Source organism: Mustela nigripes, chromosome 1 (genome assembly GCF_022355385.1).
Source record: "Mustela nigripes isolate SB6536 chromosome 1, MUSNIG.SB6536, whole genome shotgun sequence".
Taxonomy (NCBI): Eukaryota; Metazoa; Chordata; class Mammalia; order Carnivora; family Mustelidae; genus Mustela; species Mustela nigripes.
This window is the reverse complement of record NC_081557.1, coordinates 39,204,572-39,229,456: the sequence shown is the minus strand read 5'-3', so window position 1 is coordinate 39,229,456 and position 24,885 is coordinate 39,204,572. Positions and strand designations below refer to the sequence as shown.

Genomic DNA, 24,885 nt, shown 5'->3' with positions numbered 1-24,885 from the left:
ATGTTAAGTTCCTAAGAAAGGCATTTCTGTAAAATAAGTCCCCTAAGGAGGCATTCCTCATATCTTGGAAGCATTAAAAACATTTTTTAAGATAACAAAATAGTTTTAAAGCAAAAAAATGGGGTGTTCATTTCATCGGTCATTTTTCTCAACAATGGACTAGCATGTGGATGAGTCCCTACTGTGGACTTGGAGCATACAAAGCTCCATCTCTCATCCACCAATCAGAGTGTATGAGAATTGAAATTGCCTTACCAGATAAAAAAGAGGTAAAGACTACATATCTTAGATGTTTAATTTTCGGAAGAGTGATGGTTTCTGTCCTCCTCATATCCTCTGAATCATGGCAGTGGATTTGAAATAGATTATCATTGGGGCACCTGGGTGGCTCAGTGGATTAAAGCCTAAAGCCTCTGCCTTCGGCTCAGGTCATGATCCCAGAGTCCTGGCATCGAGCCCCGCATCGGGCTCTCTGCTCAGCAGAGAGCCTGCTTCCTCCTCTCTCTCTCTGCCTGCCTCTCTGCCTACTTGTGATCTGTCAAATAAATAAATTAAAAAAAAAAAATAGATTATCATTTACCTAGGACAGGCTGTTCCTTAAGGAGTCTTTCCGAGAGTGCCCATTTTGGTATATTACATAATTAGTTTGGTGGGATTGCTTAGTGTATTGCTTATTGGCAAATTCTCATATTCATATATCATGCATGTTTTTACAGTTATTAGTTATATAAAATTATCTTTAGTCTTCATTAAAATCCATTATACACTGTATTGAATATATTTTAGAGAACACAAAAACACAGATGTTTATAATTATTTTTGTGTAATACGTACACAAAAATTTGTGTAATTTGTGTAATACGTATACAAAAATTTGTGTAATACTTCTTTACCTTTTTTCTCTCCAGTTTTTTTTAGATGTTGGGAAATGTGCACATCTGGGTAACTGTCTGTATATGCACTGTCACTGGGCTTAGCCATCCTAATACACGAGTAAATAAGTTAATTCCAAGTCTAGATTAACAGAATTTATCAGAATCTTTATTAAAAAAAATAGTGTCTGAGCCCAAGAATTATAGATTCATTTACACATTACTTGTTTTATTATTATAATTAATATTTCTCATAATCTGAGATATTCTATTTTATGCCCATAGGCTCCACTGGACCATACCAGTGACAAGTCTCTTCTTGATGCTAGTTTTGAGCCAGGAAAGAAGAACTTTCTGCATTTGACAGATAAAGATGGTGAACAGCCTCAAATACTACTGGTAAACTATTTAGAAGCCTTGTATTCATAATTTTTGTGTACTGTCATTATTCAGAAGCAGTATTTAAAGGAAGGAGGAGAGATATAATTTGTGATTTATATATTTTATGTTAGCTTGTTATAAGTGTATATGTTAACATGGTAACAGTCGGCATCCAAAGCACTGTTGCTTGTGTGTACAGGCTGTTTCTGCATTGGGAACAGGTTGACGTCTTCGAGACTACCACCATAACAGGGCTGGGTAGATCTAGGATAAGTTAAAACACCACAGAGATCTCCTACTGTGTATCAGTGGCCTTCCTTTGGTTTGGCATTTGCTTGGTTGTTTTAAGTCCTTGGCAGTTTGCCTAGATTTTTCTGTATTTTAGGGTAGGGCCAGACCCCCAGTTTTCCTTCCCACCCTCCTTTCTGGAATAACTAGTTTTTCAAGTTACATACTTTATTTCTATTCTTTTAGTTTTTGTCTCTGTTTGTATTTCAGTGGGCTTTCCTGTTTAGTTCAGTGGCTCTAGAGATTGTGTAATTTCAGGGTCATTTCTAAAAAAATTGAGAAAGCCTGGTCTGATTTACAGGCTATTTACAGGCTGGGGAAACTAAGGCTTACAGAGTTTATGGACTTCTTCAAAACCCTCTCTTCAATGAAACTTCACTCACAAAAGTTCTCGTATGTGATGCTTTTCATGTAGAAGTCTATTGTGAATTAGAATACCTGTCTGGACAGTAGGCAGTAATTAAATACAGAGCATCCATACTGAAGTAATACCAGAAATTGCTCTTTCTCATCATTTTTTTTGACATCATGAGAAGATTTTGATTGACATTGAAATATAAATTAGGTATTAATTTAGGGAACTCTAGTCTATGATATGGGAATTCATGTTATAAAATGCATAGTAATTACTCTTCAGCTCCGTCTTAATTGGTTATGCTAATTTTATATCCTTAAATCCTTTTTGACATCTTCCTCATTAATAGGAAGTTTTGTACTGGAGACAGTAGGAAACAATCCATTTTATCCAATACTTAAGTTTGCCCTACCTGCCAGGTCTACTTGGCAAGGATGGTGTAAAAATGAATGACAGACCCTGTCATCAAAGAATTCACAATGTAATTTTCTCTTCCTCTCATATAAACAAAATTTGAAAGAGAATTAAGGGAAATTGGAGAAATAGGAACTTTGAAAGGAAACACAAGCACCTCCCCCAAAGCATTTTACATTGGGTGTCTTTTGAGCCTTCTTATAGGAAATGGTGAGGGCATACATTCCTTTGAATGTCTTGGTGGTAATAGTAATACCTTGTGTTTTTTTCATTGCCTTAGCAATTAGTATGTGGTTTTTTTTTTTTTTTTTTTTTTTTTCATTGTTTTAGCAATATATGCCATTTAGTAAATATTGGTTATGCTGCATTTTAGGAGGATTCCAGTGCTGGAGATGATAGTGTCCATGACCGGTTTATAGGTCCACTTCCAAGAGAAGGTTCTGTGGGCTATACCAGTGATTATGTCAGCCAAAACTACTCCTATTCATCTATTTTGAATAAATCAGAAACTGGTAAGATTTATTATTACTACTGTGGTGGTTGTATTTTCATAAAATCATAGGGTGTTAGACCCTGAATAATCTGAGAGATCTCAAGGCTAATCACCTCATTTTATGGATTAGAAAACTGAGACCCAGAGCAAGGTCACTAGTTAACAGAAATAGTTAGAACAATAATGTGGTTTTTCTTTCCCTCAAGTCATTGTTTTCACTATATAGTTACTGCCAGTATTTAGTAATAAAGTAAAAAATACTGCATATTATATTTTGAAGGAAGACTCTTCTCTTTGATAATTTTCTATTTTTAATTTATCCGTAAATTTCTGAAGTTGACTTTGTTTGGAAAGGAATGTTTTCATTTTATCTTTCTGGATTAGGATAGACTGTGGAGGATACTTACATTTTGAAACAGATGGGCCAAGTTTATTTTATTAGACCTACTGTGTCATCTTTTAGTTTAATCTAACATAGGTTTGAAATTAGTCATACAATTTAAATATTCCTGTTAACTTTTTTCTGAACATTATTAAACCTAGGTGTTTGATTTTTTTCAATTTATTGAACAGTGAAATTGTTTTATTTATGTAAAGGTTTATTCCTTTACATGTAAGATTGGTTAATTGCCTGAATATAATGTGGTTACTTCTACATAACATTTGATCTCTTAGCAAACCTTTGCAGTTGATAGTATTATTCATATTAAAAGAAGTGGAAACTGGGTTCCGAGAAGCCTTTGATTTCACAGCTGGTACTGCTATGTGCGACTGCAGAACCTCTACTCTTAGAACTTTTAAGTATTATATGCAGGTGTTTAGTATATAAACAAAACTATAACATTACAGTGCAGATTTTGTCCTAATGTGATCTGTGATCTTCTATCTACTGTATTTTGTAATTAAAATGTAGATAATTTACTCATAGCTGATCATTTGTACAGGCTTACCAGTGCGTTTGTTTTGGAAATACCAGTAAAAGCTGGCTGTATTTGGTATTTAGGATCATTTATATCAATAAAACTTTGTACAGTCAAGTACCAGGAATAAAAGAGAATGCAGAATTATCTTCTGTTGGAGATAATAAAGCTTATTATTATCTTATTATTATCATTATACTGTCTAGAGAAGTGATTCTCAAATTTTTATTTCTTGAAAAGTAATTTGGAGATACTAGTTAAAAATGTGGGTTCTGAGGCATTATTTCCCAAAATACTGGTTGGATAAATTACATTTTGTTTCAGATAAGCACCCTAGATTATTCTGAGATAGTTGAAATATTTTGAGAAAGTTCCATATTTAATAAATCAGGATTCTTGAACTATTTGCTTTATATTCTGACAAGCAATTCAGTCCCTTATTTAGGAGTATTTATAGAATTCCTACTTTGTGGTATATACTCTGTGGCTCTCTGATGCCTATAAATTCCTAGAGACTGACTCATACTTTTAAAAGTTCTTTCTCTGATTATACAAATGTCATACATACTCATTGTCATACTTTAAAATGAAGAAATTGAAAGTCACTGACAGTACTACTAACAGAAACTACTTACAGTGATTTTGCTTATTTCTGTTTTATCTTTGCTCCATATATTTTTTCTTAAGAAAAAGGGGTATCACATGTTTTGAGATTTTTTATTATGCATTTTTTCTTTAATACTATATGATAAGCATTTTTCAATGCTGTTAAATAGTTTTTTAATATAGGGTTTTGAATGACTGAAAAACTATTTCACTGTATAGTTTAGCTATTTAAGCAAATTATTACTGATGTTATGATGAACACTCTTGTACATAAGTTTTTATTTTTGTCTCTGATTATTTCCTTAGGATAAGTTCTCAAATTCAATTACTAAATTGAAATTCATTTAAAACAATTTTTAGAGGTCTTTGTTTTAAATTGCCGTTTAATTGGCCAATTAATTTGCCATTAATTAATGGCAATTAAATTGCCATTTAGCCTTCATTCCTGATAATTATTGTTTCTCATACACCTCTACTCCACTCCTTTTTCCTACCTGTACAATTTTCTCCCGTTTTCTAGTGGTACTGCCTTTCTGAATTAAAGTAGTCTATAAGTATCCAAAGGAGTTGTGGTTTAAACATAATTTTGTTAGTGACTGTTGAATTTGCATTTTCCTTAAATTACTGTGTATCTTGGCACCATGTACAAAGTGTTGTCAAGATTTTGACTTGGCTCTAAGGAACAAATTTCTCCATAATGCTGGAGGTTTGGGGATTTCTTTCCTGTCTCCCTTGCCTATCAAATCCCCCTGGGATAGCCAGCCACTGTTGATAGGAGGTAGTGTAGTGGCGGGTAGGGGTGGGATATTGTGTATGTGAACATAAAGCAGATTGAAGGCTAATGTGGACTTGCAGGTGATTAGAAACTATGTAACTAGGGTTACATAGTTTCAGATCCATTATCTGAATCCTTGATAACTATTCTTGGCCAGTTTCTTTAGCAGTTCTTTTATTTTACCAGCTCTAGGAGTTGACCTTTTGCATTCTGCATTCTTGATTTGGCCTAATTGATGGCTACTTCATTAACTGCAGGTCTGTTTAGGATTTCTTTCCACATGTGCCGCTTGCAGAGTGACATGTTTTCACCTTCTTCTCCCTTAGGGGCTCACACTTACAGTATTGACTCACAGCTGTTTCAGATATAGGACCCGTTTGATAACAGTTGTCATTTGAAGTTCTTTGATTTAATGACTTAAGATTTCTATTACTCAGTAGCACTTTTATTAGTATCACTAAAATCTTCATAGTTTTGGCAAATAGTACCTTTATGTGGAACTCTGTTCATTCTGTGCAGATGTGGTGCTAAATCAAGTACACATAACCATAGTTTTTTCTATATGATTTTTATTGCTAATGAGAAAATAAAGAGCATTGGTAATAATTAAGTGCTCCCTCTTTTTCTTAAACCCTCTTCTACCACCCCCTTTCTTAAGCCCAGGGAAGGGAAACAAGATCACACATGAATGATAAATGATTGGTCTATAGGTATACAAAATAGTAATAGCATTCATCCATCCCGGTTGTTGAGGGATTGGGGGAAGGAGATGGAGAAGAGGAAATTCCAGGCATTCTCAGCCAAAAAGAAGATGTAGACCAATGAGCCTGGTCTCGGGCCAAAACACTGTTGTCTTTGTGGAAGAGTCTGTTTAAATGACCTAAGAATGAAATAATGCTTTATTATTAATAATCAGGGCATACACCATGGAGATTTGCATTACCTGTATGTCATAGGCATTTCCCCCTTAAGTGCACCTGCTGCTGTGCTAAGTATTAGAGCAATAAATCAGATTTGATCCCTCCGCTCATAGTCTGATGGGGAAGACATGTAAGTAAATAGGTCATTACAGAACAGTGAGCTGAAGGCTCCAATATGGATTAAAGACAGGGTGCCAAGAGAACAACTCAGGAGGGGATGGTTAGGTATTGTCATAGTTTATAATTCTATAACAATGTACAGCAGAATAGACATAGTAGGTTTTTTGGATTTTTTTTTTTTTTTTTTTTTTTGAGAGGGAGAGAGAATCTTAAGCAGGCTTCATGCCCAGTGTGGAACCTAATGGAGGGTTCCATCTCACAATCCTGAGATCGTGACCTATGCCAAAAGCAAAAGTTGGACACTTAACTGATTAAGTCACCCAGGTGCCCTGATAAACACAGTATTAAATATGAAGTATTTATCAATATATATTGATAGTTATCTGTAGAGTCTAGCATTTCTCAAGACGTTTTGATAATTGGGGAATTGAGAAAATTATTTTGAAAAGCTTCAGTGAACACCTTCAGCATCTGTTGAGAAAAGATTTAGGCTTTTTTGGGGGGGAGGGGTACCCAAGTCATTCAGTATTAAGTGGGAGTATATAAGTTTAATTATTACGCCATGTTTACCACATTTTGCTCATGTAATGCGGTATAACTAAAATGATGAGACTGATTTTTTTTTGGTGTATGTGTGTCTCATAAACTGGGCCTGAAATCTACTTCAAAAGAGAAATTCCAAAAATGTTCTCAACAGTGGTAGCGATATCCAATCATATATAATTTTAATCATTGAATTTTAAGTTCCTATAAGCTTCTCCTTTTTTCCTTCCTCCCTACCCCACTCCCTCTCTTTATTCTTCCCTATTTCTGACTTCTCTTACTTTATAGTCACTCTTTGCATAGTGTGCTGATGTATAGAATCTCATACTTCATGGGCTTATTAAAATAGAGGAAGTCATTCTGAGTTTTATATGATGAATTTATCTCATGTTATTAATCCTTGGCATAAATTGGTTTATAGACCCTGATAGCATGGGTAGCTGGTTCAGTTCGGTCTTTCTGTTTTGGGTATGTGATAAGTAAAGCAAATGTGTTTATACCTTTCCATTTTAATCAACAGTGTATCAATTTGGGGAACAAAGATTATTTTTATATCAAGTAAACATACTATATTGAAATACTCCTCTTAAATTTTACTAAATGCTATATAATATCCATGCATATGTCTGGACATTTAACAAAATAGTATTACTTACTTTTTCTGAGAAACAAGGTTTACATACTACATGTTTTAGAAAAAGGGGTCTTTCTTATTGCTTTTGAAGAAACTAAAATAATTTCCAAGTAACCTTAACCTCTCAATTTTTACTGTGCATTAAATTCTTAGTAAGTTTTCTTTTTGTTATTTTAATGTAAATGCTGATTTGTATATATTTGTGTTTTCTTTTTAAAGGATACGTGGGATTAGTAAACCAAGCAATGACTTGCTATTTGAATAGCCTTTTGCAGACACTTTTTATGACTCCTGAATTTAGGAATGCATTATATAAGTGAGTATTCAAAAAAAATTTATAAATAAGATTGACTTAAGAATGAAAGTATAGGGGCACCTGGGTGGCTCAGTGGGTTGGGCCTCTGCCTCTTGCCATGGTCTCAGGGTCCTGGGATCAAGCCCCGCATCAGGCTCTCTGCTCAGCATGGCACCTGCTTCCGCCTCTCTCTCTGCCTGCCTCTGCCTACTTGTGATCTCTCTCTTTGTCAAATAAATAAATAAAATCTTAAAAAAAAAAAAAATAATGAAAGTGTAGGTTTTAACTAATCTAATTTACCATCTTGTATCTATTTATTAAGTTTGGGGTATTTCTCACTTCATAAGACATCTTGAATAGTATATAAGAAAAAGATCTTATAAGAGACTGACATATGAAAAATTTGTAGAGAGAGAGAACCAGAAATGCATAAACCAGCAAAAGATAAAATGAGTAAGATTTACAGTTGGGATTACTTACTGTATTAAAGCTTTCACTCACTTACAGCTTTAACATCTTTATAAAGAAATATGTTATCTGCTTTCTGAGATAATCTCAATATATGAACCATATTCTTTCCTTTCACGTCTTAATTTAAGAAACGAAGTTGTCTTTTTAAACTTTGTTTCTAATTAAAATGTAATGCAGCTTTCCTTTGGGTGTGTGTGTGTGTGTTTAAGTGTCTGTGTGTGTAAAAGATGGCATATATACCAGGTACTTTAAAATGCTCTATGAAGGAAATCCATATTTAAATAAACCCTAAAAGTCAGTTATTTTTATGAGTATCTTACTGTATTACATTTAATACACTCTTTTTTTGTTTGTTTTCTTTAAGGTATGCATAACTTATTTTTTTAAGACATTTTCAAGTACACATTAACTGATTTTTCCTTTTTTGTGTGTTACTCTTAAATAACATCCTTGAAATTACTGTGAAATGTATTTAAAGTGTTTTTGGAACTTTGAATATTGGTTGTGTTGCTCAGACAACATATTATCAGGCCATTCATATGGAAGCTCATCATCCAAATTTACTTGTGAACATTATAATGAATCCCCTTACCCATCACCCAGCTTTGAATATTATCAACTCATGATCAGTCCTTTTTATCTAATATCCTCTATTCTAATTATTTGGAAGCACACTCCCATTGAATCATCGGTAAATATATCTCAGATCAAGGCTAATAAGGTTTTCCTGATTTCCTCATTTTTTTTTTTTAAACAATCTGTTCAAATCAGGAACCACACAAGAGCCATACAGTGCAACTGACTGATAACATTCTTAATCTACTTAATCTGTTTTTAATTCCCTTCCATCTTTTTTCCCCTTGCAATTTATTCCTTGAAAATACATATATTGGGGGCGCCTGGGTGGCTCAGTGGGTTAAATAAAGCCTCTGTCTTTAGTTCAGGTCATGATCTCAGGGTCCTGGACTCGAGCCCCATGTTGTGCTATCTTCTCAGCAGGGAGCCTGCTCTGTCAAATAAATCCTTAAAAATTTTTTTAAAAATCTTTTTAAAAAATGAAAATACATATATTGAAAACTGACATCCTTTCTCCTGCAGTTTTTTTAGATTTTGATACTTAAATGCTATAGTGTCATTTACTGTTGTTCAGTTACCTCTTTTATGAATTAATAATTAGGACAAGAGTCTTGATCAAATTCAAATTCTTTGATTACTTTTAGATGAGTTTTGCCTTTCATTAGTGTTGCATGCCTTTTCTTGTTAAAGTCTAAAATTCTTCTGAATTTATGAATTAGGGAAAGACTACTCTTTTATTAAATAATTGCTTCAGTTAATATCCAAATCCTGTATAACCCCAGACTTAAGGTCTTAACATTATTATGATGTTAATATTAATGATGCCTTAAAGAATAAAAATATTTTATGAATAATTTTCATATTATTTCAATTTTATTTTAATAGGTGGGAATTTGAAGAATCTGAAGAAGACCCAGTGACAAGTATCCCATACCAACTCCAAAGGCTTTTTGTTTTGTTACAGACCAGCAAAAAGAGAGCAATTGAAACCACAGATGTTACAAGGAGTTTTGGATGGGATAGTAGTGAGGGTACTAATTCTCTTATAATGATCAGTGTTTCTAATATTCAAAGGAATTCTGGGAGACAGCATTATAAACAAATATATTAATAGCTTAATTAACTTTACCATAAACCTTCTCATTGCCTTTTGCTTAGATTTAAAAATAATTTATTTTTTTAAAATTTAAGCACCAGGGATAAATTTTTGATTAATTAAAATTTTCTTGTAAAGTAAATTTGGTTAAATTATTTTCGTGTACTTAAATTAAAATTTTTAGTTTGTTCTAGGTTTTTCTTAATTTATTTCTTAACTCTATAGTGAAACATAACAAAAATAACAAATACAGCACCATAAAGCATATGTTACTTATAAAATACTAAGATTGCTTGATCTTTTCCTTGGATTACCTTTTCATGACTGTAATGTATAGTGTGTATTCTTTTTTAAATTTAGAATTATTTTGTGTAGACTTTTTTATGTTTTTGACAATTTGTTTCTAAACAACAAATTAATGTTTCATTACACTTTATTACTGTTTTTAATTAAATTTTATCTTAAAATAGCTTGGCAGCAGCATGATGTACAAGAACTGTGCAGAGTCATGTTTGATGCTTTGGAACAGAAATGGAAACAAACAGAACAGGTAATTGATCTCAGATTGAAGGGAATGTTTTATAATAAATCATTCATAAGTAACTTTTATTCTTTTGAAATGTTTTAAAACTCTGGCATTCAGTTGTTAACAGTATTGAATGGGGAATTGAAAGTACTAGGTTCTCACTTGGCCATTAACTGAGTCATACAGATGCTCATTAAACCATGCTAGACCTCAGTTTCCTCATCTTTAAAATAAGGAAGTTGGTTTCTGTGGTTTAGATGGTCTCTTTTTTTATTTGAAAACTGTATAATTCATGTATAAATATATACATACATGTGTATGTGTGATTTGGGGGGATGATTTTTGAACAGTATTTTCAGATATTTACCAAGTAAATTACAGGTATTATAATGTATAGCAGATTAAGTATAGTTGAATATTACCTTCATTTTGACCAAGGAGACCTAATGTGCTAATGACCCAAATGTGCTTTTGACATTTAGGATTCCTATTAATCTGACTTTGTTCTTTTTCTAGTAGGAAAAGAGCAGGTTAGAAGTGGGAAGAACATTCAATATGTCATTGTGGGATGGAGAGTAAGGCTGAACTGGGTGGGTCTGGGAACTCAGTAAAGAGGAGGAATTATAGTGGCTCTAATGATGAGGGTAGGGGTGGAATCACAGTCATAAAAAAGGAGGAAGAATCTGGAAGATAGCCTAGAGGGTCTGCTCTCTGATTGGAATTATGATGATGGCTTGGGCCAGAGTTTTCAAACTGTAGGCTGTCATCCATTCGTATGTTATGAATTCAGTTTAGTCAATCTATATCAGCACTTAAAAAAAAAATGGAATAGTATAGGAAAGTATAAGAGAAGAGCACAAAAATAAGGGTAAGTATTATTTTGTACTAATTCTGTTATAGTTAGATATACTGTGTTGAGATACACATTATTTTCTTACTGGGTTGTTAACAGATCTGTTTAAAAACGCTGCTTTGTGGGGCGCCTGGGTGGCTCAGTGGGTTAAGCTGCTGCCTTCGGCTCAGGTCATGATCTCAGGGTCCTGGGATCGAGTCCCGCATCGGGCTCTCTGCTCAGCAGGGAGCCTGTTTCCTCCTCTCTCTCTGCCTGCCTCTCTGCCTACCTGTGATCTCTGTCAAATAAATAAATAAAATCTTTAAAAAAAAAAAAAAAAAAGCTGCTTTGAACCACTTAAAAATGCCCCCTTATGGGGTGCCTTGGTAGCTCAGTCATTAAGCATCTGCCTTTGGCTCAGGTTATGATCTCAGGGTCCTGGGATCAAGCTCTGCATCAGGTTCCCTATTCGGTGGGAAGCCTGCTTCTCCCTCTCCCACTCCTCCTGCTTGTGTTCCTTCTCTTGCTGTGTCTCACTCTATCAAATAAATAAATAAAATCTTAAAAAAAAAAAGAAAAGAAAAGAAATGCCCTGTAAAATGCAGAAGATATTATCAAATATGATGGAAGCAGATGAACGAAGAAGGCTTCATTAAATAAATGGCGGTAGTATAGACAATGATGATGGGTCCTAGTTTGAAGGTTTATAAGCCCTAGAAAGTTCGAGAGAGAGAAATTTAAAGAGGTAAATTGTAATACGCTTTACTTCTTTTCCATTCTTACTTAAGAGATCTCGAAAAAAAATTAAGTTTACTTAGTGATCTAGTTTCTCTACCTAGTCCTATTATATTGTAGTAACTTTATGTATATGGTATTAGGGGCTGTTCCTTCTTCATAGGTCTGAAGTTACTCTTACCCTTTTTATGTCCCTCTTTGGGTCAACAGTTCCACTGAAAGATCAATTGGGGTATTCCCTTTGCATTCCCAAATTTTGGTAAAAGAATTTTGAGGCGAGACATTCACTTGGAGGGCCTTACTAAAGGAATTACCTATCTTTATTAGGACAGAAGCCCAAGTTTGCTAAGTTTGGGGACTTAGTGAGAGATCCATTCTTTTAAATGAGGATATTTTGATGGAGATAGAATTTTTTTAAAATGTCTGTACCTTTTTAAAGAAAATTTGCAGTATAATGTTTCTCTTTAAAATTGTTTTATGTCTGTTACTGAAAGTTAAAAAGTTTTATTTGTACCTTGAGCTAGAAGATAGGATTATAGGAATCAGAATATAGTATTGTGAGAGTAGTGGTATGCATGTATTAAGCTATAAAACTAGCTGGTTAGTTAGTTATGTAATTATCAACATGCCTAAAGTGATAGATGAGATGTATTCTCAACCTAATGAAAAGATAATATGAAGCTTAATAGTATAATAAATCGATTTCAACAAACCATTTTATTAGTGGGGTTTTTAGTGATAAGAGAATTGAACTAGTTAATTTTTGTACATTGATTCTTAAATTAGTATTAATCTAATTTTTTTGATGTTTAATTTTTGTCAAGCCTTCATTTTAAAAATAAAATTTTAGATAAATCTTAAAGCTTTCTAAAACTTAAGCAGTAAAGAATGAGTAGCCTTTGAAACTTATCTTTAAAAGCAGGAATTATTGTGTTTTATGTATTTTAAAAATAATTTTTAAGGAACACTTTTTAATATTCTTATTTTTAGGCTGATCTTATAAATGAACTATATCAAGGCAAGCTGAAGGACTACGTGAGGTGTCTGGAATGTGGTTATGAGGGCTGGAGAATCGACACGTATCTTGATATTCCATTGGTCATCCGGCCTTATGGGTCCAGTCAAGCATTTGCTAGTGTGGTGTGTACCTTTCAGCTGACTGCTTGTGTATCCATACACAGAATACATAATAGCACAGTGGTATAATCTGTTGTAAGGTAAGTATCATCCTAGATACACCTTCTTGGGTTGTTAGTAATTCCTGCACTTAAACTAGCAAGATCTAGAAGATTTTTGACCCTTCAGTGAGTCCTAATAGTGCATGTATAAAAGGGAAATTCAATGCAAATGTACTGCTTCATGGTTCAGAATTTTATTTTTTCTGATAGATGACTAGTTTGTTTCACTTTATCCTTTTATTTTTCTTCTAACCTCCAAAGAGTCCATTTTATAAATGCTCTTTTGTGACCATTTTTTGTATTGGAAAGTACTTTTTGTTTTGTGTATATTCCATATATATATATTTTTTTTTTTTGAAGATTTTATTTATGAGAAGGGGGTTGAGGGGAAGAAGGGAGAGGGAGAAGCAGACTCCCCACCAAGCAAGGAGCCCAACAAGGGGCTTGATCACAGAACTCTGAGATCATGACCTGAGCCAAAGGCAGACACTTAACTGACAGCCGCCCAGATGTCCTGTTTCATATATTTTTTGTTTTTATTTTTTTTCAAAGATTTTATTTATTTATTTGACAGAGATCACAAGTAGGCAGAGAGGCAGGCAGAGTGGAGGGGGTTCCCTGCTGAGCAGAAAGCCCAATACGGGACTTGAGCCCAGGACCCTGGGATCATGACCCGAGCCGAAGGCAGCGGCTTAACCCACTGAGCCACCCAGACGCCCCATCATATATTTTTTAAATTGGAAAAATAACCTCTAGTTTTTAGGGTAGACAGAGGCCACATTTTTTAAAGGAACATCCTTATTCTAAAATTTAATTTAAAAACCATGCATCATAGAAGTACAATAATTTGAAGAATCTGATATAGTTAATTGATTAATTAAAAATAAGCTTAATTATATACTGAGAATACAACTGGGAGATTATCTAAGGTTTTCTCATTGTCTTATCCATTCTTCAATTGGTTTTTGATCATTTTGTTGTTGCATTTTATTGTATCTACTGATACAAAAGGAGAGCCATGGAAAGAGTTGATTTTGAAAATTACAGTGTTCAGAAATATTTATTCTGAATTTATTATGAGCCAGGGGACACTTTCAGAGCTATATTGTTTTGGGCCTCGTCTATGTTATTACCAATCTGATGCTGGCTTGTAGCTGAAATCAGTGATTTTAAAGCTACTCCACACTTTATCCTCTGTAATAGTGCTTCCAAAATGCTTTGGTCCTCTGGCCCCTCAGACAGTTGTTTCCCTTTGCTTTTCTCCCTACTCTCACATGGCTTTCAAGAAATAATTGATAAGAAGTTATGGAATCAGTTGGTGGGAATCCAAGTAGAAGACCTTTTCTTGGTAGTATTAAGACCAAGTCTTCTTTCCTGTACTATGTTTCAGTCAGTTTCCTGAATAGATTTGAAAAATTTCGTTAATAGTACCCTTTGTAAACTGTGTGATTGGGCTTGGTGTGAGTGGCTTGTTTTATTTTCTATTTTTGTTTGGACAGTTTTTACTTCCTTTTTTTTTTAATTGTTTAAGGTAGGAGGGGCATATTAAAAAATTATTAACATTTGTCTTTCAATGACTTATTTCCTAATTCATTTTTAAATATTGCCACCACTTCTTCTTCTTCTTTTCTTTTTTTTTTTTTTTAAGATTTTATTTATTTATTTGACACACACAGGGAGAGAGGGAACACAACAGGGGAAGTGGTAGAGGGAGAAGCAGGCTTCCCACTGAGCAGGGAGCAGGACTCGAGGCTGGATCCCAGGACCCTGGGATCATGACCTGAGCCGAAGGCAGACGCTTAATGACTGAGCCACCCAGGTGCCCCTAAATATTGGTACTTCTTTAGCAAAATACACTAGGGAAATATTTGGTAGTCCCAGATGATAAAGACGATATTTTCTGCTTTGGTTATGAAAGTATTTTTTATGAAAGCTTTTTCATGTAAACATTCAGTTTAATGTTTTTATGTATTAATTGAGTGTTGAGGAGGCTAATGTTATTTGTTTTGTTATGTTGGGATACTGTGTTTGAGTAATCAAGTCCAATTGCTTAGCTAAATCTTTGTGTCCTCATTTTCTTGCCTGCCGAATTACCACCACTCTCTCAACTACATTATAGATTTAGCAGTGAGGCACTTTGGAGGATACTTCTGGGAAGTGAAAAAAGACACATTTCCAAATGGAGTTCTCCAAAGGTGGTGTCCTCCATTGATACATGAATGGTGGTGGTAGTGATGGTGGTGGTGATTCAGTGGGAATTGGAGGTTACAGCTATGACGCAGTATGTAAGCAAGTTTATATAACACACATGCGCTAATAGGGCTTGCAGAAGGGCACTTAAAACTTGCTAGACTTTGTTGGAATCTCTTTGGGGAAATTACAGCAGGTGAACTACCCAAGATAGGGGTTCTAAGGAGGATACTACCTTCAAAGAACTTTAGTTAGAGGTAAGTGAATTCCCATTGTTTTCTGAATTCTAAACCGATAACCTACGTTTCTTAATCTACAGAAATCATCACACAATATCTAAAATTAGTTTTATATCACTGCTTGCCATTGTGTATTTTGTTAATTCTGTGTGTTTTAAAAAGAATTAAGTATAAATGTGGATTATAAAAATCTGGTTGAATCTTATTCAGACTACATATAATATTTTGCTTAATTTGTCTTGAACTCTTTTAAAATTTATTTTCCTACTTTTATTCACGGACTCTGGTATATTTGTCTTATTGGATATGCACACACACATAATCACATGTACGTACATACACATGCAACACCGATAATTCTGTGTTCAATTTACTCTGGGTTCTTTTAGTGAGCCACAATATAATAGATATGTGTATATAGTGAGGTTAACACATGATGCTTAATTTCAGGCAATTAAGTGCAAGGTTCTATTAAAAATTAAAGTTTTATTAACCTTCATCTGCAGCATCCAATTTCTAGACTTGTTTTATCTTCATGTTCAAATAAATTAACTTGAGTGATATTTAAGCTTAAAATACGAATGGAAATAGCTAAAAAATTTAGCTAATTTGTCATTATGACATTTATAATAAATGTTTATGGTCATCTTTCAGCATGACTGATAGCAGACTGCTTTTTTAATGAGTGCTAGGAATCACCCTCAGTTTTAAAAAAGCTTTTCATAATTTGTTCATTGAATTATTTTTTAGTCATTATAACTATGCTATTTATTAAATTTCTGGTCTTCATTTTACCTGGCCATGTAGGGAATCAGTATTTAAGGGTTCTTTTGGCACCCTCTTACCTCTCAGACTGACTTCTGTTTAACACTCATCTCCAACAGGATTTAATAGAAAATTAAGAGAAGACTTCTTTGATTAAATTTGGGAAACAGTGCAACTGTAATCGTCTTTGGGAAATTTGCTATGCATATTTTATTTTAAATGCCCTGAGGATTCCTGTACTAGAGAAATTTGCTTAACTATGCTTAACCTAACTTTTTTTTTTTCCTCTGGGATATTTGTGACTATTTTAAGGGATACTATTCTGAGGAACTATTGTGGGAAGCTCTGCACTAGAATAGGTGATTTAAAGATTATCTCTACTTTGTTTCATCACTGTTTATGTCCTTGGGAGGTTGAGGGTGAGTGACAGTACTAAAACGTGTTATAATTTACTCTTGTTTTACATATATCCTTAATCCTGAAAAATTAATGTCGGCTGAAAAATTCCTTTTAGTGACCTTTAAAAAGAATTGTTGCTAATGATTTGTGAGGTAACTAGAACCTTTTATTTTCATTGATTAGAGCTGTCTAAACCACTCTCTCTGAATTTCATGATCAAAGAAACCTTGACTCTGCTTATTGCCAACCACATTTGAGAATATATTTTTATAATGAGATATTTTTAAATACATGCTAGCGATACATAAAAAGTAGAAGTATAATTTTTATCAGTTAACTATGAAAGCATATTTCACAAATTAAAAATGATATAACCTCACATTTGGCATTAACTAGGGAAGAGCTTTTCTATTTATCCATAAATTTTAGACATTATCTTTTTATTGCTCTCCTTTGTTATATAATGTATTTATTGAGTTGCCTACTCTGTGCAGTGGGCACTGTAATAGACCATTTTTTCTTCATATATTTTTAATTCTATTAGGTAAGTATACTTGAATATCTTTATTATCACAAAATGTGTTCAAAAGTCTGAAATTGGGTTTAGCTATTTCATTCCTTTTAGTGTCTTTGGAAAAACTAGATTATATGAAAGACATCTGTTCCCTAAGTAAACATGGTTTAATGATTATTTTAAAGTTTTGATGAAAAATTGTTTAATTCATAAGTCTTTGTGAAATCATAAGCATTTCAAGTATTTGGTATGCACAAGTTTATATCATAGGTTCTACCCTGAATTAACAGATAACTTGGACATTCTTAAATGTCCGGCTTAGCCACATAATTCGTTTGAATGGTGGAGTGGTCTATATTTGTCCAAATACGTAAGCATTACGTAAAGAAAGATCTCTTCCACAGAATCTATCCTCATTTTTCCAGGAATTTATGTGGTTGGACATAGTGGGAACCAGTTTAAAAAGTGGGGACTTCTGCTTTCAGGAAGATGAAGTAGATGTACATTGCCCTATTCCTCCTGCTAAAACAACTGAAAGTTGAACATTATATATAAAATAAAACACAAGAAGACTCTGAAAGGTGGAGAAAAGGCATAAAGACTAGGGATCTCAGGACTCAAGGAATGACATGGGGTGAGTTCCCTGGGTTTTCTTTTTGCCTAATATAGCCCAAACTTAGAGCTGAAGAAGCTGGCATCTTAGAAATAGCAATAGGCATAGACTGAAAAACCTGCTGTCTCCAGCCAAAAGACCAGGAAAGGGACAGCCTAGCAAGGCAGAAAACTTTCAGATGGTACCCATTCCATTCTAGCCAAAGACCACAGAAAGATGTGGCCCTATCTCAACCCATGCCAGCCAAGACTGAGTGGTGAGCCTAGATTTCTATTCATGAAGTTGTAACTGGGCTTTCCAGCCCCCTGCCTGGGTGGTTTCAGAGAAGGCTGAGTAGCTAGCCAGGAGGTTCATCCCTGCTAGGCAGTAACAAACTTTCCCACTACTGCTTTCCTGTTCTCCTAGTTCACTGTCATTAGAGACACATGGGGAGTCTCACCTTCACTCCCATCTCATAGTAAGGAAATGCTTCTTTCTGCCCCCATTAATGTCAAAAGAGACCTAGTGAAGAATCAGGACTTTTGCCATTTTGAACCGTAAGGAGACAACCCCCCTCCTATTTACAATGTCAGTGGAGGCTGAACCGTAAGGAGACAACCCCCCTCCTATTTACAATGTCAGTGGAGGCTATCAGGGGAGCTCTAATGAGACATTCCTTTCCCTCACAGCCAAGATGGTATCAGCAGGCCTACTGAGAAGCCAGACTGTCAACTCTTGTCTAACACGTAATGAAGAGACACTCATCTCAGATGTTAGCAGAGGCCAAGTAGGAAAACCTGGACTTCTCCTCCCATTGGTAGTAATGAAGCAGGAAATTTTGTCAAAGCCAGTAAACCAGAAGATTCAAATAGGGTTCTAGAATTTCAAAATACCCAAAATGTCCAGGTTTCAATAGAAAACAAAACAAAAATACTCTGTACTGAGAACCAGTAAAATCTCATTTTGAATGAAAGAAGAGACATTCAGTGGCTACGAACACCAAAATGAAGATGTTAGATTTATGACAAATATTTTAAAGCAGTCATCATAGAAATACTTCAGTGGGAGGTCCCAAGCCCATTTAAAACAAATGAGAAAATAGAAAACCCTCAGGGAAGAAATAAAAAGGAAAGTAAAATGGGAAATTAGAACTGAAAAATGCAATACCAAAGTGAAAAACTTGATGGATAGACTCAACAGTGGAATGGAGGAGACAGCAGAAAGTATCCCTGAACTTGAAGATAGAATAATAGAAATTGCCCATTGTAAGCAGCAGAGAGAAAACAGACTGGAGAAAGATTTTCAGAAGTTCAGGACCTTTGGGACTATAATAAAAGATCTAAGATTTGTGCCCTTGGGAGTCCTGGAAGCAGAGGAAAAAGAGGCAGAGCTGGAAGAATTTCCCAAATCTGGCAAAAGGCATAAAGCTATAGATCCAAGAAGCTGAGTACACCCCATATAGGATAAGTTAGACTCACTCTATATCACTCCGATTATAGTCAAACTTCTGAAAACTGAAGACAAAGATATATCTTAAAAGCAGCAGAGAAAGATACTTTTTCTTACAGTTACTCTGATTTCTTATAAGCAGATTTGTCATAAAAAACTATGGAGACCAGAAGAAAGTGGCACATTTTTCAAGTGTTGAAAGAAAAGCATTGTCAACTAAAGTCTTATACCCAGTGAAAATATTCTTCAGGAATGAAGGGGAAATCAAGACCCACCCTGGGTGAGGGAACACTGAGGAAATTCGCCACCAGTAGACCCACCTTAAAAAATGCTAAAGAAAATTCTCTGAACAGAAAGGAAATAATAAAAGGAAGGCATCTAGGAATGTTAGGAATGAAGAAAGAACATGGTAAACTAAAAATCTGGGTAAATACAATAAGCTTTCGTTCTCCTAAGTTTCCAAAATTATATTTGATGGTCCCTCCAAAACTATAACATCATTTGATATCATTCTAAATGTATGTAGAAGAAATATTTAAGACAATCACATTATAAATGGGAGATGGTACAAGGACATAAAGGGATGTAATGTTTCTGTACTTCACTTGAAGTGGTAAAATGATGACACCAGTAGAGTGATAAGTTATGTGTGTGTAATAAACCGAGAGCAACCAATGATACACTCCAAAAAAACTAGATATATAAAAATAGAATTTTTAAAATATGTTCAAGTAATCCATAGGGAAGCAGGAGAAAGAAAGCAAAAAACTAAAATAGCAGTCTTAGTTACATGTAAATGGTCTAATTGTACCAAATAAGAGGTAGAGATTTGCATATCAGATTTAAAAACATGATCCAATTGTCTATGCTCACTACAAAAACTCCCTTCAAATAAACTGGCATAGACAGGCTGAAATGTAAAAGGGTGGAAAAATGTTATATCATGTAAACATTAATCAAGGCTAAAGGCTACATTAATATCAGATAAAGTAGACATTAGAGAAAAGAAAATTACCAGAAATAGTGGCAATATAATAAAAAGGTTAGTTCATCAAGGAGACTACAATCCTAAATGTGTATTTACCAAATAGCAACTAAAAATATATGCGGGAAAATTGCCCAAAATGAAAAGAGAAATTGACAGATCTGTAATTATAATTGTAGACTCTAATGTCCCTCTGTAAATAATTAATAGGTAGAACCTCTAGACAGAAAATTAGCAAATAACTCAACAATGCCATCAACAACAGGATCTAATAGATGTTTATAAAATTAGTTCCACTCAACAACAGCAGAGTACACACTTTTTAATAGACTGTATATCAAGAAGGACCATACCTTGGGCCATGAAATAAATCTCAACAAATTTAAATGAATTAAAATCATAGTGAGTGTTTTTCAACAATGATAGAATCGAGTTCGAAATCAGTAACAGTAACATAACTGGAAAACCACCAAACACTTGCAAAATACACAGTGCACATAAATAACCCCCAAATTTAAGAAGAGACCTTGAGGAAAATTAATAACAATAAAATACTTTGAAATTAATGAAAATGCAGATAGATCAAAAATTTTGAGACACAGCTAAAACACAGTTAAAATTTTGAGACATAGTACTGAGAGGGAAACTTTACAGCATTAAATAATGCTCTATCTTTAGTAAAATTCTTAAGTTGGTAAAAAAGAAGTTTTGAATCCGTAATCTAAGCTTCCAGCCAACCTGGAAAAGGAAGGAAAAAAGTAACCTAAGGCAAGCGGAAGGAAGGACATGATAATGAAAGCAGAATCAGTGAAACTGAAAATAGAAAAACAAGAGAAAATCATGAAACACAGAGCTAATTTTATTGAAAGATCAATACAATGGACATACCTATATGTAGTAAGACTGACCAGAAGAAAAAGACAAAAATTTACAGTTTTAGAAATAAAATGAGTACCACAGATCATGCACGTGGTACAACAACTCTGCACACATAAATTTGATATCTTAGATGAATCAATACTTCAAAAAGCACAAGCTATAATTCAGTATGAATTAGGTTATTTGAATAGCCCTATAACTGTTAAGGTGTACATAATTAAAAATTTCTCAAAAATGAAGTCTCCAAAGTTGGGATGGTTTCACTGGATCCTGGTATCAAACATTTTAGAATAGTGAGTACCAGTTCTGCACAATCTCTTTCAAAAAACAGAAGTAGAGGGAACCCTTCCCAATTTATTTTATGAAGTTAGTCATATCTCGATACTAAACCAGACAAAGTGAAAACAAAACCAAACAAAGCAAAAATGCAAGCCAGTATCCTTAATTCATACAGATAAGAATATTCTTACCAAAACAGTAGTAGGTAGAATTAAGCAATATGTAAAAAGAATTAAATGCCATGACCAAGGGTTCATTTCAGGAATTCAAAACTGGTCAATGTTTAAAAATCAATTAGAGTAATCTACCATATTGAGTCAAGAAAATTCACACCATCACATCATTTGACTCAGGAAAAACACTTGACAAAATTCAGTATCTACTCACAGTAAAGCAAAACAACAAAAAAAACCCAGAGAACTGGTAATTGAGGGTCATTTTCTCAGCTTGGTAAAGAACATGGTAAAAAAGAAAAAACCAAAAAAACCTTATAGCTAACATAATATTTAATGATGAAAGACTGAATGCTTTCCCTCTAGAACGTCAAGGTTGTTTCTAAGCAAGGGTGTTTGTCCTCACCACTCTTACTCAGTATAGTACTGGAAGTCCAGTCAGACAGTAAAGCAGGAAGTGGAAATAAGGAAATAAAAGGCATTCCAATTAAAGGAAGATAAAAGTGCCCCCCCTTTTTAGGTAATATGATTTTTTAATGTAGAAAACCCCAAAGCACCTACCAAAAACCTGTAGAACTAGTAAGTGAGTTTAGCAATATCGGAGGGTATGAGATAAACATAAAATAATCAGTTGTACTTCAGGATACTAGTAAATAGCATGTGGAAAGAAGAATTCGAAATACAATGCCATTTACAAACATGGGGGGAAAAACGCCTTAGGTGTAAATGCAACAAAGTATGTGTAAGACCTATGTACAAAAAACTACTAATTCTCAGGGGTGCCTGGGTGACTCAATGGGTTAAGCCTCTGCCTTTGGCTCAGGTCATGATCTCAGGGTCCTGGGATCAGCCCAGCAGCATCCGTCTCTCTGCTCAGTGGGGAGCCTACTCCCCTCACCCCCACCTGCCTCTCTGCCTACTTGTGATCTCTTATCTGTCAATTAAATATATAAAATCTTAAAAAGAAACTACTTATTCTGTAAAGAATATTTAAATAAATGGAAAGACAGTGTGCTCATTGATTAGAAGATTGAACATAGTAAAAATGTCAGTTTTCTCCAAGATTATTGTTTAATAAGCCTTCTCAAAATCTGCAAGATTTTTTGATGATATAGACAAGCACATTCTAAAATTTATGTAGAAGGCAAAGGAATAAAAATAGCTAGACTTGAGGGACGCCTGGGTGGCTCAGTTGGTTGGACGACTGCCTTCGGCTCAGGTCATGATCCTGGATTCCTGGGATCGAGTCCCGCATCGGGCTCCCAGCTCCATGGGGAGTCTGCTTCTCTCTCTGACCTTCTCCTCGCTTATGCTCTCTCTCACTGTCTCTCTCTCAAATAAATAAATAAAATATTTTAAAAAAAATAGCTAGACTTGAGAGTTTGGGGAAAAACTGAATAAAGTAGAAGAAATCAGTCTACCTGATAAGACTTATTATAGAGCTACAGAACCAAGATTAGGTGGTATTGGTAGATGGATAGACACGTAGATAAATGGGACAGAACAGAAAACCCAGAAATAGATTTGTATGAGTGTGCCCCAATTGATTTTTGAGAAAGGCACAAAAGTGATTCAGTGGAGTAAGGCTGGACCTTTTAAGAAATGGTGATGGAATAATTGGACATCCATATGCACAGAAATGAACTTCTACTTAAACCTTACACCTTGTATAAAAATGTTCAAAATGGATCATAGATTTAAATGTAAAAATGTAAAGTTTATAAACTTTTATTTAAAAAAAAAAAAAAAAGAGGAAAAAATCTTCCAGATCTAGGATTAAGCCCTGAATTCTTAGATTTGGTACCAAAAGTACAGTCCACAAAAGAATAGAAAGGGAAGCTACAGGCTGGGAGAACCTTATCTGCAAACCATGTATCTGACAACAGACTGATATGTAGAATATATAAAGAAGCCCCAAAATAACAATAGTAAAAAAAAAAAAATTGAATGATGAGAAAAGAATTTCATATGTAGGGTAAGAGTTTTAAAAAAATGAAAATTCATACACAGTGTCATTCCTTGGATATACCTTATAACTGCATTGTGCCTAGATTTTCTTCATTAACTATACAATTATAATAACTCATGATGTAAGAATTCTCTTTGTTCTGTTCTGAACTCTGAAAATTACAGTCTAAAAAATATGCAAATTAACAACATATCAGATAAAGGGCTAGTATCCAAAATCTAGAAAGAACTTACCAAACTCCACACCTAAAGAACAAATAATCCAATCACGAAATGGGCAGAGGACATGAACAGACATTTTTGCAAAGAAGACATCCAGATGGCCAACAGCCTCATGAAAAAGTGCTCCACATCACTCGGCATCAGGGAAATACAAATCAAAACCACAATGAGATACCACCTCACACCAGTCAGAATGGCTAAAATTAACAAGTCAGGAAATGACAGATGCTGGCGAGGATATGGAGAAAGGGGAACCCTCCTACACTGTTGGTGGGAATGCAAGCTGGTGTAGCCACTCTGAAAAACAGCATGGAGGTTCCTCAAAAAGTTGAAAATAGAGCTACCTTATGACCCAGCAATCGCACTACTGGGTATTTACCCCAAAGATACAAATGTAGTGATCCGAAGGGGCACATGCACCTGGCTGTTTATAGCAGCAATATCCACAATAGCCCAACTATGGAAAGAACCTAGATGTCCATCAGCAGATGAATGGATAAAGAAGATGTGATACACACACACACACACACACACACACAAAATGGAATACTATGCAGCCATCAAAAGAAATGAAATCTTGCCATTTGCGATGATGTGGATAGAATTAGAGGGTATTATGCTTAGTGAAATAAGTCAGAGAAAGACAATATGATCTCCCTGATACGAGGAATTTGAGAGGCAATGTGGGGGGTTGGGGGGTAGGAAAGGAATAAATGAAACGATGGGATTGGAGGGAGACAAACCATAAAAGATTCTTAATCTCACAAAACAAACTGAGGGTTGTGGTGGGGGGGGTGGTGATAGAGAGAGGGTGGTTGGGTTGTGGACATTGGGGAAGGTATGTGCTATGGTGAGTGCTGTGAAGTGTGTAAACCTGGCATTTCACAGACCTGTATCCCTGGGGCTAGTAATACACCTTATGTTTATAAATAAACTCCAAAAAAAAGTACAAATTAGATTTTATATAATAGGATTAAGCTGTATAAAATAAATCTATTATCTTCACTCTGGAATGATGAAAAACAACACAGTCAACCCAAAGCTAGTTTAGAAGCATGATACATGAGTAATTTAGCATACTTAAGAGGACAGCTGTTGGTAACCAGAGCAAAATACTTTGTGTATATTAATAATGGTACAGTATTTGTAGTATTTTTCCCATTTTTGTGATCCATAGCTTGTTTTTTAATATGTAAAATAC

General features: G+C 34.5%; 1 protein-coding gene across 3 annotated transcripts in view; it reads left to right on the top strand.

The window, feature by feature from the left end:
- The window catches only part of USP47 (ubiquitin specific peptidase 47), a 110,795-nt gene that overhangs the window by 46,673 nt on the left and 39,237 nt on the right, over positions 1–24,885 (top strand). For all 3 annotated transcript variants that reach the window (XM_059408137.1, XM_059408120.1, XM_059408128.1), the window contains 6 exons: positions 1,158–1,271; positions 2,684–2,822; positions 7,541–7,637; positions 9,549–9,694; positions 10,230–10,309; positions 12,843–12,992. In XM_059408137.1, the coding sequence (XP_059264120.1) occupies positions 1,158–1,271; positions 2,684–2,822; positions 7,541–7,637; positions 9,549–9,694; positions 10,230–10,309; positions 12,843–12,992 (726 nt within the window). The remainder of the gene's footprint in view (positions 1–1,157; positions 1,272–2,683; positions 2,823–7,540; positions 7,638–9,548; positions 9,695–10,229; positions 10,310–12,842; positions 12,993–24,885) is intronic.